Genomic DNA, 20,697 nt, shown 5'->3' with positions numbered 1-20,697 from the left:
TAGGCTTCTAATTGTTACAGCTGCCCCTGCTATGCCTGGTATTTTTATTACCTCCGTGAACAAAATTGTGACCACACAAAACGAGTGATCAACTTTGTAGCAGACTAGCAAAAACAAATGCTTCCTGTACTTCTTGGGCTCCTAGCGGGGTTCCTCTCCGCGTGCCCCGAGGGCGAAATCGAGGTCGACGGGGAGTGCTACCCGGAGGCGTGCGTCTTCGACGGAACAGTCTGCGCGGGCCACGGGGTCTGCATGGTGAACTATTGCTATTGTGACGACGGCTACAGACTGTCGAACGCCGGGTGCACGCCTGCGGAGTGTACGGATAGCATGGGGCTTGTCTGCGGCGATCACGGTGTCTGCAAGAGGGGCCCGGATGGCTTTTCCTGCGCTTGCGACGAGGGCTACACAAGCGTCTCCCCGACGTGTGCTCCCGACGAGTGCGTGCACGACGGAAAGATATGCGGTGGAGCTGGAGCGTGTGTTGCTGAGGATGGCACGCCCGCTTGCGTCTGTGATCCCTTCTACGCTGGGACCTTCTGCGAGGAGTGCGCACCCGATGCGGTCCTTTTCGAAGACCACTGCGTCGACCAGCGTTGCCTCAGCGAGAACCACGAGGGCGACACCGTCGAGTGCGGGGGCTTCGGGGTCTGCTTCTTCTACCCCATCGGGATCATTTCCTGCATCTGCTACCCGAGTACTGTCCTCGACAACTACAAGTGTGTTCCATTCACGTGTGCGTCCCAGCCGGAGGACAGGATCGTGGCCTGCAGCGATCGCGGGATCTGCGAGCCAGACAGAACATGCCGTTGTGACGAGGGCTTTGAGGGCGACGTCTGCCAGTACAAGATTATCGACTGCCCTGCAGGTACGCGCTACTTTGAGGGTCAGTGTGTGACCGATGGGTGCATCTCCCCCGACGGACACGTCTGCGGTGACCACGGGGTTTGCGCAAACAACGCATGCACCTGCAACGAGGGGTACGAGCTCATCGATAAGAACGTCTGCATGCCATCCAACTGCATCGTCGACGGAGAGGTGTGCCCGTACGGGACATGTGAGCGTGAAGGTATGTCCTGGACGTGTGTGTGCCGCGCAGAGTATGTGCCCTACAATGGCAAGTGCTACCCCAATTCCTGTGTCACTGACATCCTTCCAAATGGAGATCCCAAGCTCTGCTCTGGACTGGGCCAATGCGACATGGAGGCTCGCCGCTGCATCTGCCTCTCGATAACTACGGGAACATATTGCCAGAAGTGCAGCGATGAGGCACTCCAGATCGGTGAAAGGTGCGTCTCGTTATCCTGCATAAGTTATGATGCCAATGGAAACCCTGTTGAGTGCAGCGGGCATGGAGGCTGCGTTGTTTCCTTTTCAGCAGAACACCCTGAAGATTATAACTTTCTTTGCGACTGCGAAGATGGGTACCTTGCGTTAGAAACAAGTACATGTACCCACTTCAAGTGCCTAAATCGCGATCTTTCCTTCAAACCCATCTGTAGTGGCGTTGGCTTCTGTCTCGGACCCGAGGGTTGTGCATGTCCCGAGGGCTACAGTGGTACGCGCTGTGAAAACCGGGAATGCCCTGAAGGCGAGACGGCAGTTCTGGCCTGGGGCTGCGTCCCGGATGCGTGCGTTACTGAATATGCAGACGGTGTCCGGCGCGTTTGTGCCGGGTTCGGACACTGCATAACAGAGGACGGAGTTGCTCGGTGCCGCTGCAACGGAGAGGCAGAACTCATTGACGGTGTTTGCACAACCCCGGCGTGCATTGGGGCCGATGGAACTGTATGCAAGGGAAGAGGGATCTGCCGTGACGGAGCTTGTTTCTATGGCAATTGACGCTTCTTGGAATCATTGTGAATTCTTTCTATTATGCAATTAATTGATGTCGCTCCTCGTCACAACAACTGTCAATAACGTGAAAGTCTTCAACGTGACGCCCGGAAAGGGCATCCCAGCCTTCCTCTCAAAGCAGGAACGAAAGAACATGCAAGAAGCACCTACGAACAAGCAGCGGATTGATGTTTTGCAAGACCTCACGTTCCCCACTCTAACAACCAAGGCTCGGTTTTCCAATGATTGTCAGTATTTCGCTGCATGCGGATGCTATCCTCCTATGCTGCGGCTTTACGATTTGGGAAACACGGGCCTCAAGGTTCAGCGGAACACAGACTCGGAGATTGTCGATTTCCACTTTCTTTCCGATGATTATCAGCTCATGGCCCTTGTCGAAATAGATCGAAACTTAGAATTTCACAACAAGGGTGGGAAACTGTACAAGATGCGTATTCCTAGGCCCCCTAGGTGTTCTGCATTTGACTGCCACACGCCCCAATTGATTGTTGGTGGAGTTGGGGGACAAATCTACAGAGTGGACCTGCAAGAAGGCCGCTTTCGCACATCCTGGGACACACCATCTTTTTCGCGGAAGCTCATCTCTTCTGATGCATTTGGAGTCAATGCACTTGTCTACTCTCCCGAGACTTGCCTTACCTTTGCAGCTGATGGCCACTCACTGAGCACCTATGACGCCAGGACAAAGGGAGGCATTGTTTCTAGCATAGCGCTGGAAAACGAAGGTACCGCGGTTGCTGTTGACAAAACCGGTCTGCAGATTGCTGCCGGTACCAGTGAGTCTGATGTTATTCTCTATGACATACGCTCATCCCATCCTCTTCATCAATTTACACATCACTCCGACCTTCCAATTAGAGAGATATGCTTCCACACAAGTTACTCCACGCATACACTTATCTCTGCCGATAGTCGCTCCATACGCATGTTCAGGCCAGACGAGAGCACAGCTTCAACTACTAGCAAAAGCAAGCTGTTCTGCGTTATTGAACCAGATGTGACCATTAACTCCTTTACCGTCTTTCCTGAGTCTGGCCTGCTGATGGTTCCGTGTGAGGACATGGTCGTTAATACCTTCTATGTCCCTGAGCTCGGACCATCTCCTGTCTTTGCTGCATTCTTGGACGACCTTGCTGCAGACATGTCCACAAACGCGCTTACAAGCTCATACGAAGGGCTCTACTTTGTGACCAAGGAGGATCTGGAGAGGGTTGGGTTGGACTTAGTGGCAGACTCCTCTCTCTGTATACCTTACATGCATGGGTTTTACATAGATAAGGCTCTTTACGACAAGGCAAAGTTCGCCAACACATCTCTCAATACCCCAGCTCCCCAGTCTGCTCCAGAAGTAGCTTTAGAAAAGACCCCAATAGGTACCAGAAAACGGGTTATTCAAGGGAAGGATAACGGAAGAACTGCACAGAGTTCCGTCCATGAAAGAAGAAGACCTGAGGACCACGTGCGCGATCTATTCGGGGCAGACTAGAGCGTGATCACTCGTGGCACACAACCTTGCTAACGCCCGCCGGCGGAACGTACTTCTTATATCCACTAATAACATCCCATATGAAAAGGACATCTTTAGTCTCTACAAAGAGCTGTCCTCTAGCTTGGCTACTTCCTGGGCTACAAGAAATCCGGATGTGAGTCATTTTCTGATTGCTTAAGTTTGCTGGCTGTGCTGGCTCGAGTATCCCCGACGACGGAGAAACAGAAAAACGCTCGGAAGACGTGGGGCTGAATGATGCCTTGTACTCTGTGTACACGTTGTAAATATTGCATATCTTGAGAATATATTCGCCCTCAGTGTTGCTGTTGGCCAGCTCGACTGTTATTGTCCCTTCTGGCTTTGGAGTATTTGCTACCAGCTGGAGAGGAAGCTTATACCGTCCACTATTGCGGATGGAAATTATCATGTTAACGTCGCATGCAAAAGGTTTCATGGGGGTAAAGGAAAGAGAAATCTGCGGCGCACTACCTATCCCTCCCAGAACCTGGGGCAGCCTAGTAGACCCAGAGGGAGACATAGAGCCGCTGGGCCGATAAAAGAACTGTATCGACTTCTGCGCAATGTAGAAAGCCGAGTCTGGCTTAAGGGTCCGGGTATCAATAGGTTCAATGTAGAATGACATATCCCCTGCAGAATAGCGCGCAAGAGAATCGAATGGTACTGGCTTACTGACAGAAACACTGTTCCTGGCGGAGCACGCCATAAAGGCAAAGGTCTCGTTTAGAACTATCTCTGCAGTTGCCTCAATCGGATATGTAAAAGTATAGACTTCAGACTTGTTCAGCAGCGTTGTGAAGGTTTCCTCACCCATCTTAAGAATCTCGGCGGTGTCTATTCCTGCCTCAGTGTCGGCAAGTTGCTGCACATGTACTAGAAACTTCGCCTTCACTAGCTTCAGGGACTTGGGCGTAAAAGTAAACGGAAGCTGCACATCGCAAAATGGCTGAATAATCATTTCAGGCCGAATATTAAATTGGAGATCGGGTGAGTTCTCGTACTCGAAGCGAAGAAGTGAACTTGTAAGGAAGGGATTCTTGAACGTCACCACACCGGCATTGGACGACCCCACATTTGCATAGATCTTAGTGATTGTTTGCTCCTTCGGCATCTGCCCGATTCCGCGAAAGACGTACTTGTACTCGCTCTGGATAACACCCTTTGAATCCACCCCAGAGACATAGAACTCTCCTATCTCGGGGAGATTGACTTTTGTTGGACGGTAGTTAATCTTCACTATTTCTTGACTGCTGTGTTGGACGATAAAGGATGACTTGGGATGGGAGGTGAACGCATTATGGTTGGAGTTTTCAATTGTATAAGTTAGTGCAGTGGTGGGATTTGGATTTTCAATCATGATCTTACTACTCACTTGGGCAGAAAGTAAAGAGTATATTGTCTCTTCCTTCACAGTTAGTTCGTTACAAGTCACGACAAGCTCATACCAAAACTCCCCCAGCTCCATAGAATTAAAGATAACCACGCCTTTGAGCACCCCTCGACAGGTAGGCCTAACATTCAGGATAAGAGACTGGGTATCTCCCGGCTCAATTTGCATAGACGGGCTGAAAGACAGCAAATAGTACGGAATGTTCATAACCTCAACATTCACGTTTGCATAAACGTCTGAACGTGTGTTAGTGATAGAGAACTCGTGACGGGCGTTGAGATTTGTCGACGTTTGCAACTCTACGACACCACTGCATTCGCGTGGCTTCACATGGAGAACAACCTCATACCACTCATAGGTATTGGTCCCATTGTTCTGGATGAAAAGGATGTTTTTCGACTGTCCAGAGCATGGAGAAAAGCCACGAAGTTCAACAACCTGCGAAGTTCCTGGAGCCAGGTCGAAAGATGAGTGAGAAAGCTCAAAAACAGCCTTCTTGTCCTGTAAGTATACTGTATACCTAGTGAGTTGCTGGGCTTGCTGCTGCTGCAAATTAGAAGCCTGACCAGTCTCAAGGAGTGGAGGACTGCTGATAGTAAACTTATAGACAACAGGCTCCATGGCGACAGTTTCTAGATTGATGATTCCGGACGTCAGCGGCTCTGTTGCCTGGCACTTCAAGAGGTATTCGTCTACGAGCAGATCCTTAGTGCTATTTTCAATCACTAATTTAGCATTGAACAGAGCAATCCACTTAGGCTTGAATTCTAGTAAGATGAATGGAGAGTCATGAGGCCGTACCAACATCGTAAATGGCACCCCATCAGTCATTGCCTGGCCGTTAACCCAGAAGTAACTGATAAGGCTAGATAGCTGTTGCTTCTGGGCTCCTCCGCGGCCTGCCCTTTGCAACGCATTTTGGCCTTGACTTGTAATTGTCACACTCATAAGGCAGTCATTGTCCATCGTATTCCTAACGGGCAACTTCTGAGAAACCGTCTCCCTCGCCGGTACAATCATCTCCATCTGGATCTCTTCTTGACGCTTGAGCAAGTTAAGATAAATTAGGCCTTGCTTGGTGAACGTGTCTGTAGCGATCAAAAAGCGGAAGGCGTGCACATCCGGTTCAACGTTGGGTCTACTAACATATTTAAGGGTGAAAACCTTGTTAAGAGGGTCTATAGATGACGTCAGCTGGATCATTTGTGCCTGTTTACCATCATCTGTTTGCTTGGTGTCCACAACTTGTTTTAGCTCATGGTTAACATACTTGTGTACAAGGTCGTGGCCAAGTAGGTCGTTTATATCTATATTGAAAGTCCTAGATTCCGTGGCCAAAGAGCTGATGTTGTACGTGTGAGAAATATCTGGGAGGATACTATACCCGCGCAACTCGTACATAAACGAGCCCAAATTAGCATCTTCAAATATAACCGAAGCGATATACGCTCCTGGATGCGTCGGCATATAGTACAGGTTCATGGCCTGACGCCCTCTGGGCTTTATGTTAAGAGACCGTTCGTTGGTCTTGAAAGCAATGGGAGAGACTGTCACACCACAGAGCGGTTGCACAACGGTATCGGGGACCTTCTTATCAGCTGGGTTGACTGTTTTTGCTGCTTGGGTGGTCAGGGGCTCCATGTATCCAAACACCTTCTTGGGCTTGACGCTTGCCGATAAAGACGCAGAATCAAGCGCAACGAACTTCTCGGTAATGCGGATCTTGTAGTTTGCTTCAAGCCCATTTTTATTGTCTACATCTATAGAAATCTTCGCTTGCTGCTGACACTTAGACTCTACCTCGTAAACCTTCACAGGGACGGTGTCATTTGTCTCGATGACCACTGCAACAAAGGACGGTGCCAAGAAGGAGCCTGAAGAGGTCTGGGAAGAAACCTCATATGAAGGTCTCAGGCCGATCAGCGCCACACAGGGCTTTGCGAAGCGGGGCGTCATTTTGATGAAGAGAGTCGACGACATACGTGGCTCGATCGTCAACATGCTTGTGTTCAGCTTTATTTCGCAGCTAGGCCCACCTGCAGAAACGTCGTCACTCCGTGGGTAAAGAATGCTGGTTTTATACTTTATTGAAGACGACTTCATAACATTAGAGACCTCTAGAGGCTGTGTGACTGTGTCTCCTAAGTTGGATAAGACGCGAAGAGCCTTATATGGAAGATATGACGGCAGAACCTGGTAGAGCAGAGTCGCAAGAATCTGATGATTTGTCGCTAGTGCGTTTGTGTATGCAACGTTGTGAGAGTAGTCAAATGTCGAGGAGGGGCTTGTCATGTACAAGCTTGAGGGTAAAAGGCTGATATTAAACTCAAGGCGAAGGAATTGCTCAATCTCCAACCATAGTGCAGATCTTGCAGATTCTAGCGCAGAAAACATCCTGTCTGTGAGTTCTGGGATCTTGATCTTTAGATTCAAAATGTAGTCCGGTGTGAAGTTGGAGATGCCTAGCTCCAAGAAAGATTTTGCAATAGCAACAGAGGCGTTCATGAGCTCCTCTGCACGCCTTCGGATTCCATCACAGTAAGGGTAGTGGCTAAGAATTGTAAGTCCCACTTCAAGCCCTGAGAACAGAGCCCGTGAAGACTTAAGCACGTAGAAGTTCGGCGTCCCCCTGGCAGACCTACGAGGAGATAATGACCCCTGGGGTTCTTCCTTGCAGGTCCCAGCAAGCGTATCAATAGCAGAATCTTGGACGATTCTTTTTGTGCTCTTCTGCAAGGCTAGCTGCGACCGAGTAACAATGTTCTTCTTGTCCTTTATATCAGCCTTGGCTGGTGCTGTGTACTTTTGATTAACTACAATCTCCTGAAATTCGGTTCCGTGTATCATGTAGGACGCGTGGTACGTGAAGAGATAAAGCAAGCATCCGTTCTCGTTCAGCTTAGTGGCTTTGGAAAATGCATCAAATTTGGCGAAGAAATCTGCTATAGACTCCTTCTGGCACTTTATGTCAAATATGCCCTTGCTTAGTTCAAACTCAATTGCCTCGTTGCTCACCCAGACCCTGTGCTTTTGGATATTTGCCTCGAGAACCTTTGCATTTGAGGTTGTGTTCAAAATGAAAAGCCTGACAAGCTCGCTTAGCACAAAGTACCAGGCAGAGCGGTGTGAAAACTCGTGCACAGCCCGGAGGATATCGAGAATAACGAGAGAGCTTGTTTGGGTAATCATGGGCGATACCAGTTGAGGCTCAAATTCATCTGTAGGCAGGACGGAAGCAGCAGGGGCTATTGAGTGCTTCATCTTATTGTGCACGCTAGATTGAAGCTTTGCACTTTTTTCGTGCGGTCTTCCAACATCCTTGTCTCCTGGTGGTTGTTGGTCTAAATTAACTACATCAGCAAGCGCACTCGTGTAACTGTTTCTCGACACCTTTGCAATTGACCACTTGCACCAGTTGAGAAAGTCTTCCCGTGCCATGAGCAGCTCGCATGGTATGTTGTTGAGCATGGCGCCATTGATTTTCAAGGCAGTCAGCATGTCGTCATAACACGAATGAAGAAACTCCACTCGAAGCTTGTTAATAGATGGTAGGTTCTGAAGTGTTTTCGGATTGATACTAATATCCTTCTTCAGGATTCCACACGCCCATAACAGAAACGGCGACGTCTTTGAAGTAGACTGTGTGAATTGCGCAGGGAAGGGGAGGTTAGTATTGAGTCGAAGATTGAGCAGCAAATAGAGGGTTTGGATCATGAAGCTGATAGTAATGTTATTCTCTGTAGAAAGACCCACAACATCTGGGATGAAGGGAATGTAGGGTGTTAGGCAAGATTCGGAGTTCAGCCCTACAGTACGAAAGATAAAATGCCAGTAAAATGCGAGACGGTTGTTAGCGTTGGAATAGCGTGGGTACTCCGTGGTCGCATATGGCCCGAAGACCATCCGCCTGATGTGCTGGAAGAGAGACTTTTGCTTGTCCTTGGTAGAGCCCAACGCTCTGGTGCTGCTTTGCTTGTCACTGCGGTCTGTTCCTAGGGGCTGTGCATCAGGCTTCTTTGAGGTGTAGTTGATCAGAGTAAAGGATTTTACCCTTGCAATGGATTCATCGTCCCACGGAGACACGCCAACAGCTAGAAAAGCGTCTTTCTTATTCTGTATGTTATGGAAGACCTCTTCGAGACCAAGGGCCTTGCTATATTCGCTAAACTCAACAAGAGTGTTACAGTTGATACTCTCCAAAGCCAGCAAGACATTTTTGTTTAGCCCATACTTACGCAAGATTGGGTCTGTCTCATCTGCTTTGCAGATTTCCGTCAACTGACTATAACTGTGATAGATGCCAAATTCCGGAGTTGTCAATGAGTACGGGTCTACGCTGCGAGGCACCAAGTCATAGAACTCTTTCTGAAATCCGTCAGCTGATGCATCAACGCTTGGTTCCATTAGAGCAGCAGATTGAGCAAGTGCTTGCAAAGGTGTAGATTGCTGTAAGCGCTTGGAGTTGACCCGGAGATATTCCCGTAATAGATACGGATCATTTGCACAGTTGCCTCCAATTGTCAAGTTATACGGGGTGCCAGTATCATCTGAAATCACACACCGACTTGAGAAGCTCATCACAGTGTTGCTTATGAATGTTATCAGGACAGGGAGGGTCTTTATCATATGATTGATGATGTTTCCAAGGGGCCAAATGACACAGAACGCTATCTTTGACAGCTCCGGTGGGAACGTAATGGTTAGCTTCACGTTATGCTTATACCCTAGATTGCGGATATAGAATAGGCAACGAGATGGGACACCAACAGCAGTGTTAGGGAAGATAACAGGATTGGCCGAGAATGCTATTGTGCGGAAAACCGCGACGCTCTGTAAGTGAATTGTCAGATAGTTGCTGAGCACAAATCCTTTATTGCAGAAGAAACTTATCTCTGGGCTCATATTTCTAGGTGTATTACTAATATCATTAGAGAATGCCAATGTTTTTTGCTCACTGGAAGCCGGTGCAGCTTCTGAGTGAGTTGATGCTTCACCGTCACCGGTGACCACTTCCATGTAGTAAACCTTTAACTTGGCATTGTGTACACCGACCTTGGTAGGAGAAAAGAAGACACGAACGCTGACATTGTCATAAGGTTGTATCTTCCCAAACGGCTGATTGAGGGCATACAGCTTTGTTGATAGCAGCTGATCATTATAGTCTGTGACCAGCGCTACAAAAAGAATCACCTTATTAGTCTGATTGATAAGATTAACGTCTTGATAGTAAAGGCCCGAAAGAGCCATCTGTGAAATAAAGGGTAGCTCCCGCGCTATAGCATGGAACCGGTCCCCAGAAAGCTCGGTAGTGCCCGCCAGGGATGTTGCTGCACTTTCGTCGCCCGAACCAGTCGTTGGGCCACCAAAACCGGTATGTGCCAGAAGCTTCTGGAAGATGTCCCTAAACATGGGGGGATAAACTGCGACGCTCTGCTTGTACGACGAATCGGAGACTTTAATGCCAAAGTTCACCAGGGAGGTGCTTGTGAATATAGCTGCCGGCGTAATACTGTATGACAAGATAAGTACGTTTGAAAGCTCTTTACCGCCCGCAACAGCCTTCAGTGTGTTCAGTGTAGACTCTGATTTGCCGGTAGACTCCCTAACAGACTTGCGGGAGGCAGGAAGGAAGGAGGAGTCAAGCTCTTTCAATACATCCGCGTTGATTTCTGAGGATTTGCGGGACGCGCGCCTTACCCCCACATCGGATCCAATCGAAGGAGCCGACTTCTGCACAGAAATGGATGAAGGATCAGATAGTATTTCACTACATGTAGTCTGTCCTAGCAAGTAAAAGAACACGCAGTCATTGACAGCTGCCTTCTGGTCCAAAGCAAGGATGGACATGATCAGCGTGGTGGAGGAGCCTGGAGGTATATAGATGTGCATAACGCGGTTGTAATCTGCATTTGACGATGATACACCCATGAGTTCTGATGGCTGCTTTAGCTTTCCGCTGCCATCAATGTCTGGAATCTCATTTAGGTTGAGTAGAGATGCAGTGTATGACTGATAGTCGATATCATTAGTGCCAGGAAAGACGGGAAGATTGTGCTTTTGTGCAAGTCTATCAACAAGTTTGCTCTGAGCACGCAACAGAGACTCTGTGACTCCAAGACCAGAGTTTTCATTGATGTAGGTTGATAGACTGTACTCCACGTCTTGGGATGCTTTCAGCGGTTGAAAAGATTGAAGAATGTGTGTGTCACTTAATAAACGAAACCGTTCCAATAGGTCATTCTTAGTAATCAATGTACTAATAACCCCTGCATCACCACCTGAGTCGCTTACTCCAATTTCAGAGACGAGGGTTATGTACTGAGAAAGAGTGCAATCAACAAATAGGTCTGCCGGAACTCGGCTTACATTGGTTACCTTGAACTTCTTGAGAGTCGGTATGCTCTGCGTCACGCCCTCATTGAATGAAATGTGTGACGGAGATATAAGAAGAGGCTGCGTAAATGTTAGGTCCTCAGACTCAGAATCAGATTCGGGCAAAATGTTTTGACACTTGACTTTCACCCTGTTTGTTCCACCAAGGGAGCCTGCAGGAGACCCATGGGGATTTTGCTTGGATTGCCGAGAGGTTGTCCTGCTCTTTGTCACGCTTTTCCCAGGAGAAGAGCAGACGGTTCCTGTCATGGATATCATGCTTGGAGAAGGCATGACTGTGAGGGAGGACCGGCCCTCAATGGCTTCACTAACAATAATTTGCGGTGATTCCACCAGTGCTCTGACAGGCAGCTCTATCTGCTCACCCCCAATAATTCTGAAGCAAAGCTTGGTCGATACAGGCCCCAACACCCTGGTAGTAAGGCTGACCTGGAGCTGTAACCGCTCACCAGGACCCAAGCGGCCCCGCGTGACGTCAACCGTCAGATGATTCCTTCCCGGCTCTGTAATTGACGCACTGACTATGTCATCTTCTACAAGCTCAAAGTAGCACTCTATCTCTGTGCTTTTGTTTGCAATAGTGCAAGAGACACGTGAGACCTTTCCGATATTAATAAGACCATAGTCAATGAACTTCTCGAGAAAGGAGGCCTTGCCAGGCAGAAGATGTGCAATTACTGGCACATATAGCATATCGGCCTTAGTCGCCTGAATGGTTAAGATTCCTGCGGTAATCTCTGCATTAGAAGGACACCACGTGAGGAGCACCGACTTGTTACTTTCGCTCTGGAAGTTTTTGACTTCAGTCTCGCTCAGTGCGAATACGTCAACTGCTGAATGAACGACGGTGCTAGCCTTAGTTATGGATGCAGAGCTGGAGCTCTTCTTGAGGCCTTCGGTGACAGTGCTATTGCTATACGATCCAGAAATGGAAAGTGGCTGCGCCTGGAAGTCTCCTCCGGCGACGCAGTTTCGTGAAAAGACACAGTCTGCACCGACAGCCAAGGCCAATGCTGTTGGGGCTGTGCCCGTATTAATAATGGAAATGTTTCTCTGAATAACCTTGTCGTATATGTTTGCAGGTGTCAGCTCAAAGTAAATAATATCGGACATCATCTGAGATTTGAATTGAGTTGTGCTTGCGCTAATCGGAGTTGAAGCATCCCTCTCGCGTTCGTCGCGTCCTCTGTCGCTCGTACTCCGCATTAACAAATTGGCATACTTTTCTATGAGGTCCCTGGCCTCCTTGAGTTGAGTGTATGCTTTTATGTTGAGCCGAAGCGTCGGCTTCTTTATGGAGGCCGTCAGATTAATGACGCCATACTCCTTGTCGTTAATGTATATTTTAATGATATCTGCATAATTCGGCGTAATATTAACAAATTTGATACTAATCGGGAAGCCAGCCATTGATCCCGGGGGAAGGTATTGAATGTACGGCTGCACCTCAACCTTTGCAGCCTTGAGCGGACTTATTTGGTGTACAAATGTGCTTCTAGCATCTGTTCCTCCATCAGACGGTCGGTCCATCAGGTTCGGTACAGATTGTGCCCTAGCGCTCGACAACGGAACGGTTGCAGGAGGCTGCTTAAGCTTTTTCATATCTGGCACACCTAGCTGGAACCCGAGGTCAGAAGGAAGAGTTTCTCCAGGCATGAAATCTTCAGAGGAGCTATCCTCGACAAGCTCTACCTCCCTCTTCCGTTGCTTCTCATCATTGACGCTTCTCTGCGTTGTCTTGAGCTCAATCTTGATAAAGCTCTTCAAGTCGTTTGCAATTTTGAAGTACCTGACGACTTTAGTTCCAACGGTGACTGTTCCCAAGTCAAAGGCCATTGGTCCAGTTGAAATAAGCGCCAGCTCACGAGTGGATAACTCCTTGATGTCTTGAGATATTCTTAGGAGCTCTAAATTATCATAGTTGGAAGGCCCAAAGAGCTTTACTGGTGCTGTTGTGTCATTTGCCAACGTCGCTCTTTTCTTTGGTTGGAGCACAACTGTAGTTCCATGGTCTCTATCTAGCTGATCTAGCTCCTCAGCTACCCTAGACTTCTTGCGCTTGTTGCAATAGTTGCTGTCATAGTCATTATCTCCGTATTCCGGCTCCATCCCTAAATCCAGTGCATCGTTGTACGAAGATAGCTTAGCTGACGGTTTGGCTGCCGAGCTGGATACCTCCATAGCCCTCTCCATCCCAGGTTGCTTGGTTGTAGCACCAGCTAGTCCTGAGGTACTCAGCTCTCCAGTCTGACTGATAGTCTTATATTTTGCGTCATCTTCTTCGCTAGAATCGCTATCCTTGTCCAGATACATCCTGTTATAATTGTACAACTTGCTGGACTCGGCAGCCATCCCCCCTTGGGCAAGAGTCCTCCGACCTTCTTGTTTGGCCTTTCCTGCAATTTTCAACTTGTTGGCATTATAGGTTTTGTCACAGGCAAGCCGCTGCTCTTCCTTGTATTTCTTAAGCTCTGTTGCGTTGAGGAGCTTCCGGTCTCCCAACGCCATGCCTTCTACTGTTCTTTTGTTTCCGGTGTCCAGTACAGCCTTTACATTCTTCAACCTTGTTGTCATTTCCTTGTCCTTATTTGTTACTAGCGAAACTGTAACCTGATAGTAGTCTGTTTCACCCAAGTAAAGATACATATAATCATTAAACGCGGTCATGGACTTTGGATTGTAGAACAAGTAGAAGATCCGTTGCTCCTTAGGGAGTAAGAACGTCGTTAGCTCGTTGTGATTCAGGGGATCATCTATGTGATATGGTGATGGTGCAACAATACGAAGCTTCACGCGTTCAACAGAAACATTCTTGACCGAAAAGTTCTTCTGGGCCTGCGCGGCCGAAAAGTGCATAACCGTATCAGAGATAGAGACCAGAGGACGGGTAGCCATGGCGCTAACGCTGAAGAACGTTGCATCTGTGAAGGTCTTATGAAGAGAGGACGCCGAACACTTTGTCCTGACCTCGTATACGTATGCTATGTTATCTAAATTGGTCTTGAAGAAGCGGAACTCGGTACCGAATTGCTTCAGCTCGTCATCGCTCATCTTCTCAATTAGAGTCGTGTCAAATGAGTCCAGGTCTGAATCATCATCTGTATTGGTGGTTCCCTTATTTTTTCCCTGCTTTGCGACAAAGCTGAAGATGCGTCGCCATTCCCTAAGCGTTGTATTGCTCATGAACCTGCAAACACGCTCGATGCGATTTAGGTCTAGTCGAGGAGCAAACGTGAGTTGAATCTCTACCTTTTCACCGGGCTGCAGAACACCTGCAGAGGGCTCAATGCGTATAAAGCTTATGTCCTCCAACATTTGCGCTGCAGCGACAGTTTCTTCTGTTTCACCTGCCTTAAGCTTTTTCTTCCCGATGTCACAAAGTGGCTTTTTGTCCCGAACTTCCACTTGAAACTCATAATTCATGACATATGGTGAGACATTTTGTGCAACTATCTTTTTGGTAGTCTCCTCCTGAAAGATTGCCTGGCATTTCCAAATGTCTAGAGGGACAAGAGTTCGGGGCTTAGAACGAGGATCGTCGGGGTCAAACGTCTTGGTCTCAAAAGTAGATAGCCGTGTAGTGGAAAATTTGCTTGTAATTGCCTCAGATTTGGAGAGATCGTCTAAGTAATGATAGTATACCAGTCCTGGCTCTATGATGCTACACGAAACATCTATGAGTTCTTCGCTCTTGTACTGATCAATAAGCCGAACAATTCCGCGGTATGCGCCAGTTTTGTTACAAACTATTGTCGCACGCACAGTGACGGCTTTCCCACACGGCACTCTCCCGGTCATAGTGCTGAAGGACAAGATTTTAGACAGCGGGGGAATATCGCTCTGAGACCCTCGGGCAAACTCCTCTTCACTCGCATCAATCTTAATAGTAAACTGTCCGTCTTCTGTTCCCTTATTCGTGATCACCAAGTCCTTGGTAATGGGGTATCCAGGAATTAGATTGCCAAAAGAGAGGTGAGAAGTGTCCGGGAACAAGTGAGGCCTGCACTTTTCTGCAAACAGAGGAAGTTCAAGCTGTTCGTGCATTGAGTATATTACTACAGAGTCGTGGTACTCAGACCCTACAGTGTCCTCTGTATAAAAGGAGATGTGGATTGTTTGAGAGAGCCCGGGAGGTAGATTAGCCTCCACGTCTGCTTGAAGGCGAAAGCTCTCTGTGGTGGGGGCATTCATGCGAACCTTAATCGATGATTTTGATACATTAATAATCTTCACTGCTTTGGTATAAACACGGCCGGTGGTTACACCCAAAAACTCAACCTTTGATGGCGAAAGCGAAAGCGCCTTCATGGATTCAATTTTTACATTTTAGCATCCAAGCAGCAGCTTTTATTTTAGACGCAACTGGGTCGTCGGCTCTACAGTGTGTTCCTGTAGGATGCTGTAGTTTTAATCTGAGAAGCTGGGCCGAAAAAAACCATGCACAGACCAAGCAAGGACCTAGGAGTTGCCATAGGGTTTACGGTTGGGGCAATTGTTTTAAGTGCACTAGCAGCAGGGATCATCTTTACTTCGTCGACAACTTTCTCCACGCTGTCTACGGGAGACGGAAAGCCTCCAGTAGTGCCGTCTTTTGGTACATACGTCTCCAGTTCCAAAGGTCTCTACGTCTGGTCCCACACGACAGACAGTAAAGTTGGGAGTACACCTGCGTGGCAAGTTCTACTAGAGGACCAACATGATGAGATTACGTATCTCTGCGCGTTCTGCAAGCAGCACGGGATCTCAGAGGTCTACCTCTTTATAGGCTCTGCAGAATGGGAATGGGATGCGTACTTTTCCAATCTGCAAATTCCACATTCACAGGCCGTCCGCTCTGCGATTGCAAAGCTAACGGCTAAAAAGATCACGACCCACCCAATGGTATATCTTAATGATGAGCCCGATAACCTGGAAAACTATGAGCGCATGGAACAGATTGCTGAGGCAGTCAGATTGTTTAAGAACGCCAATTCAGATCTGCTGATTGGGACACTCCATATTGACCAGGAACCGGCCAATCCAACCGCGTATACAGATTACATCCGCATGCTTTACCTGGCTGGTCAAAAGCTCCCCATTTCCGTGGCAATCAAGCCCCTCTGGGTTCGTACAGAGTTGGCGACAATTGAAGAGTCGTTCAGTCTATTTGACTTGGCACTCGAGATAGACATGCTTCTCGACATACAGAGCGTGGCAGAGAGATTCAGTGACGTGGTCTACTATATGACATCGCATGCAACAATGATGGCATACAGCAACACAAAGGCACAGGTTGAAAGCTTAGCAACAAGTGCTATGGACAGTGCTGTACGGGTGGGTAAGCAGTATGCTGAAAGCGCCATAGAAGTAGGGTACACGAACAATCTTCCGGCCGAGGAAACGTTACACTATGTTCTCACAGAGGATAAACAAGGATGGTTCGATAGCTTCTTGGACTTGAGCACGTCATTCACCAAAACTGCCAAGGAGCGTAGCCTCTCCCACCGCACAGTCGTCCATGACTATTCACAGTACTTCTACTCTCTATACTGTGAGCTTCCCATCGCCAAGCCAAACATAGTGGATTATCCCTACAAGAACTGCCCTACTAGTAAAAATCTGTAATGGCTTTACCTTTCGGTCTTGTCTTTTGCTTTTGTCTCGACTGGGTCACGTCTTTTCAGAAGTATAATTAAAAACTTCCATGACTTTTTCGAGGATGGAGAAGCTTTCGCGGTGTGCATGTGCATCCCTGGTGGCCGGGGCGTTGCTGCTGGGCCTGGGTGCAATTGCAGGCACGATAGCCATCTCCTTTTATCATGGATTCTTCTACTCGGTATCCCCAGATCTATGTCCCCGTAATGTTGTTCCGTTCAACGAGTATCTCTGTGCTGGCGAAGATTTCAGAAGCAATCCAACCCCGGCAAAACCCTTTTCGATGATCTTCGGCCCCTTTTCTCCGTTCAGTAGAGAAATTGATTTTCGAATGAAGCTAAACTTAACAGAACAAATAAGCCTCAACATGACCTACTTTATCTACAAGACGAAAACCCTTGGGGCGGTCAGTAGAGGCACCTCTAATGATGACACCGACCCGTCATCTCCTCCGTCTCACCGGGATCTGCACGAACACGAATGGATGGGTTGGTCATACGCTCAAGACTCTCCTGATTCATGGGAACTTCTAGAAAAGAGAACATTCTTTGTTAAAAAATTGAATAACCGTGGCCCGAAGTCCAAGCCATCAAATGTTTTCTTTTATAAAAAAGATGGGATTGACGAGAACTATTACAAGCTTGAGGTTTCGACGTTATTGTTCTCTAACCCCAGTGCTGTAAGTTCTATCTTTTTTGAAGTTGTTCCCGGACCCAAAGAAAGCGGCATTCTTTCAGTGGTTCTCATCTGCGTGGGCATGGCTATCGGGGCCGCGGTATTCATTCATATCTCCTGGGTGCTTCGCCTATCGTGGCCTGGGAGATTCTCAGAGTTTCCATTCTTCTCCAAGCTTTCCATCTGGATGTCACTCTGTGCTCTCTTCTCCTTTACGCCGCTTTCCCTACTGCAGTACTTTGATGACACATTCGAATACATCATCGCAAACTCCGCCCTGGAGCAACTCTCGATCGTGGGATCTCTTACTCTATTACTAATGGCGTGCAGACATCTTCTTGTTTCTATCCCTAACGAGTTTGTGCAGCTAGTGAGGCTCCTTTCATTCTTTAGAGGCAAAATACCAGTTATTGTGACTCCCATCTTTGCAGCAATCGGGTCTGCGTCTATCACGCTTTGCCACATTGATCCCGCTCTGGGCAAATCCTACACAGCGTCCTCTTACGTCTTTGCTGCCATTGCTACGGTAACGTATGTTGTTTCATTAATTATGATGTTTCTTATGATGGATTGTATGCGCAGGACTAAGGTGTATATAGATGCCAAGAGAGTCTACTATCTTACTTTCTTCTGCATCATATGGGAGAGCTTAATTTTGTTAACCAGCATAGTCTATGTGATTTGGCATCCAGGGAGGCTTAGAGCATACGACATGTTGCACTTTAATCACCTTTTGGTGTGTGCTCTTTTTGCTGAGTTTATGTGCCCAATTTCAGGGAGCAAGAAAGCTAAGAAAAAGGATGACGCACTCAACAGCTTTAATGGAGAGCACTCCTTTTATGATAATGCAGTGACAAACTCTAGGGATTACAGCATGACTAACACTGACAATTTCAGTACGTAGAGTAGCCCGATGTGAATAAATATATTTAAGCATTGAAGGTGAAGAAACGCGTGCTCTTTGCAGTTTGTGGAAACGCTGAAGATACAGAATTGATGGGTGCACAGTTGTTGTAGCTTTGCGTAGGCTCCAGGCCCATCGATTGCATTGCTAAGTCTTTTAGATGGAGTGTCCTCTCAAGGCTATTGTGCTCCCCCGCTCTTTTCCTTGGAGAATGCGGAGAGTGTGGTGAGGGTACTCTCGTTGTGTTTTCTTTGTAACTAGGGAGGATCTCGGTGACACTGTTTTGCTGGGCCTTAGCAAAGGATCTACTAGACTTTCGTGTCTGTTGCATGGCTTCTAAACTCTTTAAGCTATTGGCTATGCTGCGCAGTGTATCGTTTTTCAAGACATCCTCGCGTCTTTTCAAAATTAATATATTACTCGTCGTTCTTTGCTTAGTTACCGAATTGTCCAATAAATCACTCAGCGAATTGCACGTATGTGTGCAGTCTTCGTCACTATCGACATTTGAGAAGTTAAGGGGTGAACAGAAAGGATTCTTCGTTGGTGATGCCCTCAATGGCACTGAGCAAACGTTGTTAATCAATATGCTACGCTTCTGTGCTCGTGTATCTTTGCTATCAAGTTGGTGCTTGGGTGGTGATTGCTTTAGCTGCTCTAATTGCTCTAGCTTTTCTGATTGCTGGGCTATGTCTATCTCCGTGGCTCTCTTTTGCAGGTATTGGTGTGTACTGGTATCCACCTTTGTCTCTGTCCTCAGTCTAGTATTCAAATTTGTATGTGCACCAAGTGTAAATTCTAAATCCGTGTAAGAGAAGTTGTTTCTCAACTTGGACACAACTGGGGAGTCATCGGTTGAATATGTTATTGGGACTTGTTCTCCATTGATCAGTACATGCATGGGTGGGTCAGTGGAGCCGAGTTGTTGTGTGGTTGCGGAAATGGGTTTCAAAGGAATAGAACTAGCTTTGACAGTGGCAGGAAGAGATTTTATAAGTGCACGTATAGCACGCTTCCTAGGTTCTTGCAAGAATTTCATATGATCACTAAGAACATGCGGGATTCTATTGAGAGCTGTATATGGTCGCTGCGGAACAAGATGAGACAGAGGTGCCTCGATCAGAGACTGGTGATGCTGCTCGTTATGCTCGCGTGCAGATGAATAGATACTGTTACAAAGTTTGTGGTGGCCGCAATAATCCCCTGGGGCAGATAGGGAAAGGGTACCTCCCAAGGCTCTATCAACTGCTGTCGCTCTCGGGTGTGCACAGGACCCTGCACCTGTTGGAGATTTAATAGTGTCACCATGCACTCTACACCTTCCGTTAATCCCCTTTCCTTCTCGAGTAAAGAATTGTTCGACTGACAATACATACCTATCACGCCTACCAATAGAGGCGTTAGGATTGGATGAAGAAAGTAAGGCGTCCTTCGCATCTGTGTCAATTTGTGAATACTTCTGCTCAAGGGATGCCTGCCAGGCTGTCTGCATGTGGTTCACCATTGTATTTGAGGCTTTATCAATAAGTACCGGATAGAAGGAACTATTATTTTTTTCTAATGACCTGCACAATTGCGATGCTTCGGATTGAGGAAGCAGTTGATTGATTCTATTGAGGGACGCTGTCCCCTGATTTAGCCGATCGTTGTCAAGTGGGCTGTCAACCGAAGAGTCGTCCTGAGACTTAGTGAGACCTTCGATTGGAGTGTTCAAGAGATTTTCCGGTGGCTGAGCTTTACTTAAGCTTGAGCAGATTCTAGTAGCCGAGGATACAATGGGCAGCGCAACAGACACCTTACTTCTCTTTCGCGGGTGACCAGCCTCTAGAGAGATTTTGTCAACTTCCAAATCTGGACAGATGTGTCCATTGATGTCTAGTTCCCTTGAGCTTTTGGCCTTCAGAAAGGACGTCATTGAAGACGATTCCATGGATGCAGAAGGCTTAGTGGACCTGTTCGTCCCTTGTTCGTGGCTTTGTGTTTTACTCGCATACTTAGTTGTCCTCGCATGCTGACTTATTGGGTAGGTAGATCGGTCGTCTAAACAAAGGGTCGGAGGAGCTGGATTGTTCGTTTCTATAACATACCTGTTTGCGGAGTGCTGAAGTGAAATTGGAGGCCTGTAAGTGGATTTAATAGACATGGAGATTTTCTCAAATTTTGATGAGAGTTTTCGAGCCCCTTTGAGAAAATAGATTTATAGACTCTATGGGCACCTGTACAGCGTTTTATCTAGAAAAAGATACTCAATCCCGATCTTCGCAGCCCATCAGGTTTTTTATAGAGCTTATAGGCAATATTTTCTGATTGAGCCAAGATAACAGGGTCCTAAAATAT

At 47.5% G+C, this 20,697-nt stretch overlaps 6 protein-coding genes across 6 annotated transcripts; 4 read left to right on the top strand and 2 right to left on the bottom strand.

Moving 5' to 3' along the window:
• Window positions 1-117: 117 nt before the first annotated feature.
• Window positions 118-1,842, top strand: GL50803_00113038 (Tenascin-like protein; the record flags this gene model as incomplete). Its single annotated transcript, XM_001707464.1, has 1 exon — window positions 118-1,842. One exon carries the CDS (start codon window positions 118-120, stop codon window positions 1,840-1,842), a length of 1,725 nt encoding a protein of 574 aa, XP_001707516.1.
• A 46-nt stretch (window positions 1,843-1,888) lies between these two features.
• GL50803_0013616 (Glycine-rich protein) lies at window positions 1,889-3,343 on the top strand (the record flags this gene model as incomplete). Its single annotated transcript, XM_001707465.1, has 1 exon — window positions 1,889-3,343. One exon carries the CDS (start codon window positions 1,889-1,891, stop codon window positions 3,341-3,343), a length of 1,455 nt encoding a protein of 484 aa, XP_001707517.1.
• Window positions 3,344-3,350: 7 nt separating this feature from the next.
• Window positions 3,351-15,455, bottom strand: GL50803_0021048 (uncharacterized protein; the record flags this gene model as incomplete). The annotated part of the gene is made up of 1 exon (XM_001707466.2): window positions 3,351-15,455. The coding sequence occupies one exon, from the start codon at window positions 15,453-15,455 to the stop codon at window positions 3,351-3,353; it is 12,105 nt and encodes a 4,034-aa protein (XP_001707518.1).
• A 129-nt stretch (window positions 15,456-15,584) lies between these two features.
• GL50803_003063 (uncharacterized protein) lies at window positions 15,585-16,751 on the top strand (the record flags this gene model as incomplete). The annotated part of the gene is made up of 1 exon (XM_001707468.1): window positions 15,585-16,751. One exon carries the CDS (start codon window positions 15,585-15,587, stop codon window positions 16,749-16,751), a length of 1,167 nt encoding a protein of 388 aa, XP_001707520.1.
• Window positions 16,752-16,830: 79 nt separating this feature from the next.
• GL50803_003062 (uncharacterized protein) lies at window positions 16,831-18,360 on the top strand (the record flags this gene model as incomplete). Its single annotated transcript, XM_001707470.1, has 1 exon — window positions 16,831-18,360. One exon carries the CDS (start codon window positions 16,831-16,833, stop codon window positions 18,358-18,360), a length of 1,530 nt encoding a protein of 509 aa, XP_001707522.1.
• Window positions 18,361-18,385: 25 nt separating this feature from the next.
• Window positions 18,386-20,503, bottom strand: GL50803_0016821 (uncharacterized protein; the record flags this gene model as incomplete). The annotated part of the gene is made up of 1 exon (XM_038045886.1): window positions 18,386-20,503. The coding sequence occupies one exon, from the start codon at window positions 20,501-20,503 to the stop codon at window positions 18,386-18,388; it is 2,118 nt and encodes a 705-aa protein (XP_037902355.1).
• Window positions 20,504-20,697: the final 194 nt, after the last annotated feature.

Source organism: Giardia intestinalis, chromosome 5 (assembly GCF_000002435.2).
Source record: "Giardia intestinalis strain WB C6 chromosome 5, whole genome shotgun sequence".
NCBI classification, from domain to species: Eukaryota; Fornicata; order Diplomonadida; family Hexamitidae; genus Giardia; species Giardia duodenalis.
This window is presented reverse-complemented; position numbering and strand designations above follow the sequence as displayed.